Source organism: Vicia villosa, linkage group LG6 (genome assembly GCF_029867415.1).
Source record: "Vicia villosa cultivar HV-30 ecotype Madison, WI linkage group LG6, Vvil1.0, whole genome shotgun sequence".
In the NCBI taxonomy this organism is placed as follows: domain Eukaryota; kingdom Viridiplantae; phylum Streptophyta; class Magnoliopsida; order Fabales; family Fabaceae; genus Vicia; species Vicia villosa.
The window spans coordinates 145,986,795-146,001,867 of NC_081185.1; the positions used below are offsets into that span (position 1 = coordinate 145,986,795).

The 15,073-nt window shown below is 32.5% G+C and overlaps 1 protein-coding gene across 1 annotated transcript; it reads right to left on the minus strand.

Annotated features, from left to right (window-relative positions):
* Positions 1-3,669: 3,669 nt before the first annotated feature.
* Positions 3,670-7,393, minus strand: LOC131612651 (alpha-L-arabinofuranosidase 1-like). Its single transcript, XM_058884414.1, has 15 exons — positions 7,226-7,393; positions 7,064-7,118; positions 6,679-6,887; positions 6,469-6,590; positions 6,204-6,357; positions 6,010-6,079; positions 5,731-5,876; positions 5,548-5,646; positions 5,181-5,444; positions 4,981-5,052; positions 4,783-4,886; positions 4,462-4,518; positions 4,167-4,362; positions 3,933-4,076; positions 3,670-3,810 (listed from the first exon to the last, which is right to left on the minus strand). The coding sequence occupies exons 1-15, from the start codon at positions 7,391-7,393 to the stop codon at positions 3,715-3,717; spliced, it is 1,956 nt and encodes a 651-aa protein (XP_058740397.1). The 3' UTR covers positions 3,670-3,714.
* Between the last annotated feature and the right edge of the window lie 7,680 nt (positions 7,394-15,073).

The window sequence follows — 15,073 nt, forward strand, 5'->3', positions numbered from 1 at the left end:
TTGATCAGGCTCAATGCCATAGTCATAACACAACAAAACTCATGGGAACACAACACATCTTGGACAGAAAGAACACTTATAATATCTCATGGCTAGGTCGAGGATACGACCTGCTCTGATACCAACTGTAACACCCATATATAAATACATGCATCAAATCATATAAGTATACATGAATCCAAGTATTTGGTACTGAAATACCAATAAGTTCCTAGACAACACATTATACATATTAATGCCCAAATACTAAAGTTCTACACAATGGCATAATACATACAAGATGTTCAAAATAAAAAGCTAAGAACTAGATCAGACAATGATCTCAAAAGAACTCCACAACGGAAGCTTCGCCATATCCAAAATAAGAACAAGGAATAAGGAAATCAAACTTCTTTCTCCTTACCCTTCGCGGAACCTGTAGTACCTGAAATCAATATATAATGGGGTGAGATATAAAATCCCAGTGAGTTCCCTATCCTATGGATCCTCTCGGCTTTACAAGGTTCTAATCTATAAGTCTCAAGTCATAAGGAACTAGACCTTGAGTTCTCACACTAACATTATATGGAATCATACTTAGAGTTCAACAACTCAACACAAGATTATTAATCGGAAACCAATACCAAGGCATCCCCATATTCCCGTCCCCTTTTACGTCTAGGAGGTGGCACGAGTCATGAATCCTTTGGAAAAATCTTGACATACGACATGGATTCGGACTCATGAGCCTTTCCCCATGAATCGTCACTTCACATGGCCCGTACACCATCACAAGTCTCTACCCGTAGGTTCCATTCGTACACAAAAGCGGGAATCAAACCTGCCAAGATTATTGTGCCTCTCTGCACGGTGAATGCCTGTTAGCATTCAAAGGAAAAATAAAGAAATAAAGAAAATACTACGGTTCCGATTAATACATCAACAATGGTGATCGCTTCCGCAAACCACTAGGCCTGTTAGCCTTTCCTCATAAGATTCCAACACGTATGTCCATATAATGTTTCATCCTAGGTTTCTTTGTTAAGCTACACAACCTAACAATTCCTAGTTTTCCTCACTTATGCTTTATTCACATAACAATGTAGTTATTTAACCCTCTTGATATAAACACATATAACAAGGTATTACCAATCCACCTGCAATAGAACTCAAACAATAATTATAGAGTACATAAGCATCATACCAAGAGCACAACGTCCTCATGGTTCCAAAATCTACACCACTATAAAGGACACACTCCTAGCCTATTACTGCTTCAAACGACGGTTAAAACAGTTTTACGGTTAGAAGGTTACGATTGAAACAATGTTCATTAATCTAAGAAAAATTGGTTAAGGAAGCTTCAGTTCGCGCCGCGCAACAACTAGGTCGCGCCGCGAACCCTATGGCAGAAGCAAACCACTATAATTTCTAACACAGTTCGCGCCGCTAACTAATCTACGCGCCGCGAACCCTCTGGCAGTAGCAAACTCTAAAGATTTCCAAACTGTTCGCGCCGCGACACCCAGTACGCGCCGCGTACTGAAGACAGAAGCAAAACCCCTAAAAACCTGCATAGTTCGCGCCGCGCAGCCCCGTTCGCGCCGCGAAGCGCGCGAGAATTCAGTTCTCAGTTCTGTTCACCCACAATTTTCCATGGTTCAAAACCATCTAAACCTGTTCCAAATCAGATTAAAGCATGGATACAAACTATAGATGATCTATTCATGGATTATAATCACTTTGCTCATGAACATTGATGAATTTGTCCAAAACCTAGATTTCCTCTATACAAACCCTAAATCAAAACTTATGATTTCTCATCCACAATCAAAGCTATAAGTTTCTAACTAGAACCCACCTCGATTAAGAGTCGTTGATGTCGAAGATGAGTTGATTCGGCGAAGAAACGACGAAGATCCAAGCTTTTCTCCTCTTCTCCTCTTGCTCTTCCTTCTCTCTACTTCCTCTCTCTATCTTTGGCTTTCAAGAAGAATAATGAAGAAGAAAAGCAAAATGAAGGATATAAGGAAATATCTTTAAGTTAACACTACTAACTTAATGTCCAAAAGTATCTCTATCGTAACAATTGATAAAACCTCAGTGTCAGTTAATACATTAGAGCATTTGATTAATACGGGGTATTACATCTTTTAACATTGCTTTAGTTTTCAAGTGGAAATGGATGATGTTGCTTGAAGATGAGGCAATTTGGAGGGATATTCTAACGTTTAAGTATGGAAACCTTTAGAAGTACATTCTCTGAGGTAATGGACCGAGAGGAAATAGAAAGGCACCAAATTAGTGGATTAACATTCAATAAATTATTAGGAAAAATCAAGCTCAAGATGATTGGTTTATTACAAATATTTAAAGCAAAGTAGGTGCAAGAAGTAGGATATTTTTTTTGAAAGTATAGATGGTTAGGTAGTAAGCCTTTGATCTTTACTTTACCTGTTTGTTCCAGGCGACTGCCAAACCAAATGTCTTGATTAGTGATATGGAAGGTTGGCTTGATGGAGTTTGGAATATGTTTGTCCACATTGAAGTGAGTGATAAAAATGTAGAGGTTAGAGAGTAGATATTACAACTAGTAGAAATTCGGAAGGGAGTTGAACTGAAGCCAGATGTAGCAAATAAGTTTTGTTGGTAGAGAAGGAAGATGAGTGGGAGGAAGAAACTATAGGAGATGTGAGACGAATTTGGAAGACAAAGGTTCCTTCAAAGATAAAGATTTTTGTATGGAGGATGTTGCTTAATAGAATTCCAACCAGAGATCAACTTTCAAGGAGAGGGATTCTGCATGATATTCATGTTAAGGTACATGCTTGCTATTTGGAAGATGGAGAAACTTTAGCTCATCTGTTCTTTCAATGTAGAATAGGGCTAAAGGTATGGGAAAATATTTTCCATTGGTTAGATATGGAGGAGGAGAAGAATGAGGACGGTAGAAATCATTTCCATTTTTTTTTACAGTATTGCAAGAAAATCTAATGTTGGTGTGATTTGGATGGACACTGTGTAGTGCTTAGCTTATGGTTGATGAGAAACAACATTATATATGTTTAATAACATAATTAGTTTTGTTGATGATATTGTGTCGAACATTGAACTGATCTCGTGGTTGTGGTTGTAATTGGAGTAAAGAATAAAGTGTGTGTTAGATACTATGACTGATGTAAAAGTCCTAGAGACTTCTTAAATTTGTAATGTTTCTTGTATCGAGCAAAGGTACCCCTTGTACTCTAATTAGTCCATTTTTCTTATAAAAATAATTTAAAAGAAAATTTGCTTAAATTTTTTTTTTAGCTTTTGATGAATGGACAAACTTTCCATAGACTTCTTCAAGTTTTTTGCCACCACTTACATATCGAAAATATTTATATGCTTAAAGGTCCGTCTTTCTCTCAAATGTGCAGTTTTTATTTGTTTTCCCAGGTGTATCAATTTCTTTTTTTGGTTTGAGTATATTATATTTACTTAATTTGATATAAAATTTATATATTGATATATATATATATATATATATATATATATATATATATATATATATATATATATATATATATATATATATATATATATATATATATATATATATATATGGATGGCAAGGGAGAAATAATCTATGCAGTAGAAATAAAACTCTATACATTTTTTTCATTAATTGCTTATAAACAACTTTCTCCCATTCTTCCAATATAAACAAAAAAAACCATCCAACATCATATTGTTTTAAATTAATAAATCTAGTGATGTAACTGAATAAGGAGGAAGAGCAACAATCATGTCATTGCTTGCATTAAAAAGTGGAGTTCTTTTAGGCACAATCTGCACATATAAAAAATTGATAAAAAAAATTATATATTGCAATAATTCTGATTAAAAAATAAAAAATAGTTTCTATTTTTAAAAAAAATTGTAAATTTATTTTGTTTAAAAATAAAGTGTACCTTTGTTGGTTCTGAGAAAGAATTCTCATCCATTTTATTGGAGGATGTAAGCACCACCATTGACGAACCAAATTGTTGAACTTTTGATTTTAAACCATTTATTAAAATATTAAAATTTTCCGTTGCATTTCCAAAATTCACTGCCTGCAAAAGTTAATAATTCCAATTTTATTTAATTTTTAAGTAAGTACGAAACACTAACATTTATCTTTATTTAAATTAAGTTATTATTACCTTGACTTTTAGATAATTGTTTCCATCTTGAGAATTTTTATACTGAATTGCTGATGCAACAATTGAGCTAGAAGAATTTTGAAGAATTGAATTAAGAAAGGTTGCTCCACTAGAGTCAATAAAAAATTGTTGGAGCCAATAACTTGGAGTTCTATAACTTTCATAAGAGTTAAATACAACTGCATCTGGCATCCAACTGAAAATATATAGAAAATAAATTAAATAAATCATCTCTGTTTATATAGATGTATATAAATGGTAAATAAAAATGAATGGCAAGACATTAGAAAATTACGCTCTGTCATTTGTGTTTACAAAGAGGGGTGCATAGGCAACCATGCTGACGACATCACTGTAAAAAATAGAAAAATAATTGAAATTTATGTCAAAATTGATGAAATGTTGGTACGTTAAACCAACTCAATAAGTTATTGTGCAGGAACATTTGAATGCAGAAATGACATTTCAGCTAGTAGAATGTTGGAAAAAAACTAATGGAATGTTATATATATATATATATATATATATATATATATATATATATATATATATATATATATATATATATATATATATATATATATATATATATATATATATATATATATAACCTAACCTATTTTTTTCAAGTCCAATAAGAAATGCAGCCTCAGCCACAGCTGCGTAAAGGCTTCCATTTCCCGCATCTTCCTTCCAAACAGCATACTCACTAACAAATGCCTATAAAGTGTAATTAATAAAACATGAATAAATTTTTCCAACAATTAATAATTATTTCAATAAATAAATTCAAAAAAATAATTAATAATCAAACCTTTGGTCCGGATCGTAATGCATTATCAAACCTTGTATATTGGGAAAACATCTCCTTTGAATTTGAATAAATCTAATAATTGAAAAATATATATATAACATGTAAGTCACTTTACATCAATTCAAAATTAATGATAGTAAAAAGTAATATTTTTAAAATTGAAAACAAATATAAATAATTAAATTAAATAATATTTTTACATGAAAATCATAAAGATCTGCTGTATGATTGAGTGGTTGTTGAGAACCGTCACAATTTGAGATAATCTGAATGTCAGGATAATTATGTTTTATAGCTTCATAAAATTTGAGATAATTTCCTTCATAATTATATTTACCACAATCTTCATTTCCTACTGCAACATATCTCAAATCAAATGGGTGTGGATGTCCCATGGAAGCTCTAAGAGAACCCCATTTTGATTTTGGAGAACCTCTCGCAAACTCAATACCATCTAAGGCTTCCTATTAATTAATAATCAAAAAGTGTAAATAAAATAAATAAATAAGTTAATTAAAATTATAAATACATTTTAAATAATAAAAAATAATATTAAGAAAATTATACTTGCACAAATGGTGATATCGCAGACGTATTAACTTCATCATGATGACTAATACCATTATTAAACACCCAAATTGGAAATGCACCAAGATCCTCAGATAACTGTTTAATAAACAAAAATATTAATATTTTTTAATTAGAAAAGAAAAATATTTAATATTGAAAAAAGTATTAAAAAAAAATTACTTGAAGCCCCTCAAAATAACCAAATCCATCATCTGTCCAATACTTCCAGACATCACCATAGTGGCCAGGTCTCTCTTCCCATGCTCCAACTGTATCTTTCCACCTAAAAGCATTTCTCAAATAATCTCCTTCAACATAACAACCACCTATAACCAATAATAAAAATTTAGGGATCAAATAAATTTTTATAAATTAAAATAATATTAATAATCATTTTACTATCAATTTCAGCACAATTAATTAAAGTTACAAAATTAAACTATTATTATTTTATCATACCTGGAAATCTAAAAAATTTTGGCTTCAAATCCGCCAACATTTCAAAAAGATCTCTTCGAAAACCATGACCCTATTCCAAATTTTAAAAAATAATTTAATTATTATTATTATAAATATAATTATTAATAAAATAATTGTATATAATTTAATTATTATAATAATAATTATTATTATTATTATTTTATGCATAATACCTTGTATGTATCTAATGGCATGGCTGAGATTTGATCTAACCATAATACTCCTTTTTTAGTTGTTGTTATTTGTAGATTTGAATTGTGATTAGTACTTTTGGCTTCAAGAATTGTTTCCATCTTACTCCACTTTGTAACATTAACTCCAAAAGCTCTGATATTCATTCATTAATAACTCAATAATTAGTTTATTTTAGTTGGATAATAATAAAATAATAAACAAGATGTCGTTTCAAAAAATTAATTAAAGAAATAGAATTATAACCTTATTTTGGTTGAAGCTATTTTGACACCATTATCAGATCCAACAAATGAAACTTGTAAATTAATTGGACCAAGTGATCTAACATAGAACACTACTTTATATTTCTTCCCTTCCTCAATATTCTGTTTATATAAAACATTGTAAAAATATTATAAATAACTCCAATTTTCTTTAAATGATAAATAGAATGTTGTATTAATTGATACTCACCATTCCCCAAAAACCTGGATTGGAAATACCGACACCACCTCGAGGACAAGATTTTTTATGACAAAGAACATCCATACGTAATGCAATTTTATTACGCTCAAAACAAGAAGAATGTTCGGTTGATACGATAATGGATGATTGATTTTCTCCAATAATTGTCCATGGATAAATATTTGAGGTCCCATTAGTGGAAACTTCTGCTTCAAAACCTGAAACATTAATTTACAAAAGATATATAAAATAGTGAAATAGATCTAACGACTAGAATAAATATTAAAAAGGAAACAAAATTAGTAACATAAAATTTTAAAGTAAATATATGAAATTTGTTTCTTATTAGGAAAATAAACTCAAAGATGAATTTTTTCAGTGACAATATATATACCTCTATTATTCACAAGTTCTGCCCATAATCCCCCAGCTCCAGCATGATTTATCTCCTGAAAATTATATATTACATTAATATATTATAAGATAACATTTCACGCATACAATAATTTATATGTAATATTAACAATTATAAAAATCAATTAAAAATGTAATTTACTTCAAAAAAAGCTCCAAAAAATGTATCTGGAATAAGTCTTCCAGAACCGGCATCAATCACTAGTTTTGATGTGATCTCGTTAGAATTAGCATCTACGTGATATTCAAAAATGATCAAACATACAACTAAGGAGAAAATAAAAGAAGTGAAAGAAGGTAAGAAAGACATTGTAAATTTGTAATATATTTTGATTAATTGTTTTCACTCATATTTATAAAGGAACAACAACATTATTGAAGATGACGATAAGGATGATTTGTTGTTAGCAACATAATCTATAATTTGATTGTTTTCTATTTTCAAATTAAATTATTATAAATAATCCTAAATTTGAATTAGTTTTTTATTTTTAAACAACATTACCTTATTATGTTCTGACGTGTGAAATAATTATATTCCCCTTATCTCATAATGGCTGTACGTACAACTCTGTCAGTGCACAATTAACATATACTTTTTAAAGATCTCTTACAGAAAAGTTTGCAATGTTATTAAATGGTAAACACCATATATATATATATATATATATATATATATATATATATATATATATGAATGAATGAAATGTAATTATAGTGCGTGGATGATATAGTATTTGAAATGACACATGTTATGCTTTATATAAGGAGGGTAGTTAAAAACCGTCTCCATGAAATTTGACGCCTAATGCAGGTGATCCTTCGATCTAATCCAACTGTGGGTAGTGTGCTTGAGGTCGGAATCACGTTCCCTCAAGTGTGGTTGAGTCTCATGTTATCTACGGGCCTTTACACGCAATGCATGATATTGGGCCTTTCGACGCGAGCCTTACGAGCAGCCTAGAACAATTTTCCCCTAAGCCAATGTTCATACTTGAAGAATAAGGGTTTGTCGTGCATGTTTTAGTTCGGCCTCTAGTATAAGGGAGAGAGTGGAAAATATTAGATTGGACATTAGTAACATTATGAACAGATGCATTAAAGACCGTACCCGTGATTATAAATGTTTACTAGGGATCCTCGATGCTTGGATTTATGCTTGGAAATATTGATGCCTTCTTATACCAGAGTCCTCGTGTATTATGACCAATATGAAATATGATATTAGCAATTGGTGGCGCGGTTCACGTTTCCCAATACCAGTTACTATAGATCGTGCAATTTCATTTTGTTGTAAGATATACGGAGAGCCCTATATTTAACATCCCCTTTTTCGTTTCTCATGGATCTTGAGAACCTTTTTTCTTCACGTCTCTTTCTTTAAACTTTGCTAATATCCTTTGGCTACGTATCCTTTAACCTACACCCCTTTGGATAAATGTTCAACAAGAACCTTTCGAGTCAGTCTTTTTTAAGCCTAAAACCTTTCTCTCTTTTACAATCGTTTGCTACGTTAGGGTTTTTTAGAGAAGGGAATTTGTAAAGAGAAACTCATCATTGATGGCGGGACAATATGTGGTGATATATACTCTAGAAAGATGTTAGGGTTTTTGGCCCTTATGAAATCTTTTTCCATTGATGACTTCAACGAGGATGTGAAACTTAATTTGATATCAACACTATGCTTTAACTATTAGTTGTTTCTCTTTACATATTAGCAATAATTTTAAATGAATAACTCTATTCTAGGAGCTCAAGACGCGATAAAAGACAACTCAATCGTGTTTGTAGATCGAGAGACATTGGTAGCTTTATGTATCTAGTATTTGTGTGAATATGAGATTTTCTTTTTAAACTTTAAGGTTAAAGTATTTATAGTAGTATTGAGCCAGGATCCTATGCCCCTCGAGAATAACAACCATTTTATAGAGATGTGGGAGTGGGTAGTTAATCCTCTATTATTTAGGAGAGTGTGGTTAACTTCTCCATGACTTCTTCCACGCTATTGTGGACCAAGGAAAAGTCACACTATGGCAAATAAGAACTTAGACAATGCTTTTTTTTATCATCTTAGGCACCGCTTTCAAGCACTATCTATTTAGGCGCTGTTGTACGCATATGCAACACATTTTTTAAATGTAAAAGTGCCGGCTTAAGCGCAATTTAGGCAATGCTTTATGTTAAAAAGAGCTGGCGTAAGTCCTCTTTAAGTAGCACTTTTCGATAAAAATGTCATTGTAAGTCTTTTAAGGCAGCGCTTTTTGATAAAAGTGCTGGCGTAAGGCATCATTAATAAACACTTTCTGATAAAAGTGTTGGCATAAATCCTTTTTAGACAACTTTTTTTGATAAAAGAGATGATGTTAGTTTTCTTTAGGCAGCACTTTCTAATGAAAGTGATGATGTAAGGCATCATTCAAAAGTACTTTCTGATAAAAATGTTGGCGTATATCCTTGTTAGACATTACTTTTGTGATAAAAGAACTGGTGTTAGTTCTCTTTAGGCATCTCTTTCTGCTAATAAGCATTGTCTTATATATACTTTACACAATTATTTTGTTTAACTTAAGTCGTCCTTAGCCAACTCTTTTATTAATAAGCATTGGCTCAATTAAAAGAGATCAAATATTTTGTATCATCATATTCAAACCATTTATGGAATAATTAGAACAATGACTAATTTTTTGGCTCATACCACAATCCATGTCATCAACTACAAATCAAAGTAACATTTTATCATCGATATTTGAGTCATATAGGAACACAATGATTTTTAATTTGAAGAGGTAATTGAAATTAGGGTATATCAAATTCCAGACATCCTATTACTTGTTGGGACATCTGATCTGACACAACGCGTAACACCCCAATTCTACCCCAATATTTATTCATAAATCTGAGTATAAAATTTCAAACATTCATATGGGATATCACATTTCGTCATTTAAATCATTTACGACATACACACCTTCACATAGATACATAGCACATATAATCAAAATGGACAACTATAATAAATTATTTAGTCTCCAAAAGTCACTTCATCGAATAAAATTTAACCACGCAGTGGATTCACAAAACTTCCCAAAAATTAAGTCAACACCATAGCATCTTCACAAAACAACTTCAAAGTACAAATTAAATTGCAAAACGTCATTGAAAATTCAGCAAAACAAATAATTAATAAAACACGCGTTTGTCCCCCGAGTGCTACGTATCAGAGCGACAATCGAAACGCAGAGACAATATTAATCCCCTAAACCCCACATACAATTCATCATACCCTCGTTTATAGAGCAAGAACCCCACCCTTACCTTTGGATTGAAGGTCTCTCTAATTTACGTTCCGGTCAAAATCCCCCAAAATCGTTCCGCTATGAAAATTGCTCGTATTCTCTCTTCTCCTATTTTCCTCTTCTCTGCTGCTTTGCTATTTATCCACAATGTTATGTTTTCTGGTTTTGTAAAACCTTAGTGGTGTACCCTAAGTGCCTCACTACTAAATTTGGGCCTAAACAAAATTATTCACGTACAACACTTACCTCTAGCCCATCTAATTTACTCACAGTATACCCCCTTTACTCTTATTCTCAAATTCTCGGTTTAATCTTAATTACTCGATAAATTCCCAAAACACCAAATATTATTCTAATAATATTTCTAATACTAAAAATATTAAAATTCACGATCGACTCTCGACCCGTTATCCCGCAAAAATACCGACTCGGTCGCTCACAATACGCCAAAACTCAATAAATACTAAAATAATTCAAGTTAAATAATAAATCGATATACAGGTGTTACAAATCTCCCCCACTTAGAATATTTTCGTCCTAAAAAATTTACCTGATCCAAACAACTCGGGATAGGATTCCCGCATCCTGCTTTCCAACTCCCGAGTCATGCTTTCTCCAGCAGCTCCCGTCCAAACCACTTTCACCAACGCAATATCCTTGCCTCTGAGCGTCTTTGTTTCACGATCCACAATTCATACCGGCATCGTCTTCACCATGAGATTATCCCGTACTTGCACATCATCCATATGAACCACATGCGACGGATGGAAAACATACTTCCGGGGTTGTGATACATGGAACACATCATGCAAAATCGAAAGATTAGGCGGTAACGCTATTCTATACGCCACATTTCCAAATTTTTCCAATATCTGATACATACCAATAAAACAAGGAGTGAGCTTCTTAGACTTCAATGCTCGCCCAACACCAGTCACAGTTGTAACTCTAAAAAATACATGGTCACCCGCTTGAAATTTCAAATCCTTCCTTCGCTTATCATGATAACTCTTTTGTCTACTTTGTGAAGCTTTCATCTTTTCTCGAATCAACCTCACCTTCTCGATAGCTTATCAGACAATTTCTGGTCCAAGCACCACACTTTCTCCAAATTCATTCCAACACAGAGGAGTCCTACATCTCCGACCGTACAATGCCTCAAAGGGTTCCATTCTGATACTAGAATGGTAACTATTATTATATGTGAACCCAATCAATGGAAGGTAAGTATCCCACGAACCGCCCTGCTCAAGAACACATGCTCTTAGCAGATCCTCCAATGATTGAATATTCCTCTTCGTCTGACCATCCGTTTGAGGTGATACGCCAAACTCTGTCTCAACTTAGAACCCAACGCCTCTTGCAAACTCTTCTAAAAATCAGATGTTAAACTCGGATCTCTATCCGGCACGATACACAAAGGAATGCCATGCAGCCTAACAATCGCACTGGTATAAATCTCCACCAACTTCGACACTAGGTATGTGATGTTAATAGGAATAAAATGAGCCGACTTCATAAGCTTATCAACAATCACCCAAATAGAATCATGTCCTCTTGAAGTATTAGGTAATCCCGTCACAAAGTCCATAGAAATACTGTCCCCCTTCCATTCCGAAACTTCTAACGGTTGTATCAATCCCGCAGGCTTCTGATGTTAAACTTTCGATATGTAAAACAGGAAGACACACTTCCAAAACAATACCTAGCAAAGACTCTTGACTAAGAACTATACTTAGAGTGACTTAAAAGCTTCCTCCAAGAATAATAAACATTATATGCTTAAAAGCTTAAGAATGAACAATGGAGAATTACAACTCTAAACATCAGTCCTACTCTCATATCTACATGATATTCGAGAGGCTCGCACATACCAACTCTTCTAGAGAGTGGCTTACAGACTCAACCTTAATAATTTAAACTTTTACATCTTCGACTAGTAATTTTTCCTAGGTTACAATGCTTCTATTTATAACCTTTTTCCCAACTGGATTTGGGCTTTTAATCACAGCTTATTGGCTGCTACAAATCAGCAGAAAACTTCTGCACAAAGATAGGTCTTCAATCAAATCTTCCTAAATTATCTCCATAATTAGAAAGTGAATATTCTTCTTGATTTAGACTCGAATCTTCCAAACCTAACAATCAGCTCTACATAGGATAGCATAATATTCCCAGAATATTCTGAATCATTTAAATCTTGAACCTATCTAACAACCCAGTCCAAAACAATCGCGATGTCAAATAGCTTCTGCATAGGACATCTTGTCTGACATGTTGCTTTAGTTGATAGAACATCTTAACTCAACATTCTTCTTCATAGGACATCTTGTTCAACCTGTTCTTTTAACCAAGATAACACATCCTGTTTATCACAGTGTTGCTATATTTGTTTTACTAAAATTAATGCCTATCCTAAATCTAGAGAACTGATAATAATATTAGGTTAGACAAATTGAAATTTAATTATTTTCCAATTAAGCATAGTTAGGAAACTCATCAAACCAAATAAAACTAAATAATGGTTTAAGATTCCAACTAGATATATTAACTAGCAGCCCAAACCAACTCTAATTCCTAAAAACAAGCTCAATGCAACATTCAACATTACCTATCACAAGAACTTGTTATATGTACATCCTATAGTTGGCTCTTAAAAGTGCTCTATTAGTACATCTATGATGACATATTTCACTCTAACATTAAACATCCCCTTTATTTCTATTCACAACCATATTTGGCCTTGGCCATGTATTATTTTTTGAGAGTTTCTAAAATTAAGTATCTAATGAGTGTGTCCAGTTTCCAATTTCCTCTCTACTAATGCAGAACTACCTCCAAGAAGTATCTCAGTAACTTTTGAGAGAAATAGAAATCCATTAAGCAATTGATATAAACCATATCTAAAACATCTAAATAAACATTTTTAGAAAAGGTAATATAATATATTAAATATTAAAATAATATTGCAATAACTATGAATTTTTAAAATAACATCTCCTCTAAGTTAAAAATATATTTTATTTTTATAATTCTATAGAAGCTCTCATTTAATTTTATATGATAGTCTATAAGCCCAAAAGAACTTTTAAGTAAGAGAAAACTATGAATGTAGTTTAACTAATGACCTAAAGGTTAAAAGTTAAATGAATTACACAAGAAGATATTTTGATCTGTTTACTAATTTTCCATTTGAATGCTAAGATGCACAAGTCTATAACAAATTTTTTTATTGCTCTTGTCCCAAAGATTCTGAGCCCTCAAGAGTTAGATGAATATAAGCCTAAATTCCCTGTTGGTTGTTTCTATGAAATTCTCTCAAAACGGTTGGTTGCAAGACTAAAAAGTATTCTTAGTAGGGTGGTTTCTGAATCACAACATCTTTTGTTACGGGATGACAAATGTTAGATGGTGTTCTAGTGCTTAATGATATAATAGATTTAGCAAACAAAGACAAGAAGCAGTGTATGCTTTTGAAAATTAATTTTGAACAACCTCACGACTGTGTGAGTTAGAATGACCTCATGTTTATTCTTATGAGTATTGATTGTGAAGATAGATGGAAGCATGCATCTTCATTGGTAGCACGTCAATCTTAGTAAATGGGAGCCCGACAAATGATTGCAAGGTTAAGAGAGGCTTAAGACAAGGGGATCCTCTATCCACTTTTATGATTTCCATAACAGTAGAAGGTTTGGCTTTCCTAATCAATAAAGCAGTTTGGTTAGAAGTTGTTGCAAGGTTCCAAATAGATGATCAAACTGAGCATAAGATTCTCTAATTTGTAGATGACACACTTATAATTCGGAAAGGTAGTTGGGAGAATTTTTTGAGTTTGACTGCAACTCCAAGGGGTTTTGAATTGGTGTCAAGGTTAAAAGTGAACTTCTTCAAGAGCAAGCTTTTTGGCATTCATATAGAGGAGAATGTCTTGGAGGCAACATCTCAATTCTTATCTTGTTGTGTAGAGTCTATACCTTTCATGTTTTTTGGCATTCCTATAGGGTCTAATCCAAGAAGGTGTGAAACTTGGAGACCTATGGTTGATAGCATGAATAAGAAGCTCTCGTCTTGGATAGATAATTGGCTATCACTAGGAGGAAGAGTAACATTGATGAATTATGTCTTTCCAAGCTTACCTTTTTATTTCATGTCTTTTTATAAAGCTCCTAAGAAGATCATCAAGGAAATTATCCAAATTGACAACATATTTCGTGTCCATGGTAATGAAGACAAGAGAGGAATCAATTGGATAAAATGTAGTAATATTTTCAAACCAAAAGAGGCTGGTGGCTTGAAAGTAAGGAACATGTAATCTTTTAACATTGCTTTAGTTTTCAAGTGGAAATGGATGATGTTGCTTGAAGATGAGGCAATTTGGAGGGATATTCTAACGTTTAAGTATGGAAACCTTTAGAAGTACATTCTGTGAGGTAATGGACCGAGAGGAAATAGAAAGGCACCAAATTAGTGGATTAACATTCAATAAATTATTAGGAAAAATCAAGCTCAAGATGATTGGTTTATTACAAATATTTAAAGCAAAGTAGGTGCAAGAAGTAGGATATTTTTTTTGAAAGTATAGATGGTTAGGTAGTAAGCCTTTGATCTTTACTTTACCTGTTTGTTCCAGGCGACTGCCAAACCAAATGTCTTGATTAGTGATATGGAAGGTTGGCTTGATGGAGTTTGGA

Coding starts and splice junctions, on each gene's coding strand:
- LOC131612651 (XM_058884414.1), bottom strand. CDS start 7,393: ATGTCTTTCTTACCTTCTTTCACTTCTTTTATTTTCTCCTTAGTTGTA. Junction 4,519..4,782: donor ATTGGACTTGAAAAAAATAG/GTTAGGTTATAT, acceptor TATTTTTTACAG/TGATGTCGTCAGCATGGTTG. Junction 4,363..4,461: donor GTAAACACAAATGACAGAGC/GTAATTTTCTAA, acceptor ATATATTTTCAG/TTGGATGCCAGATGCAGTTG.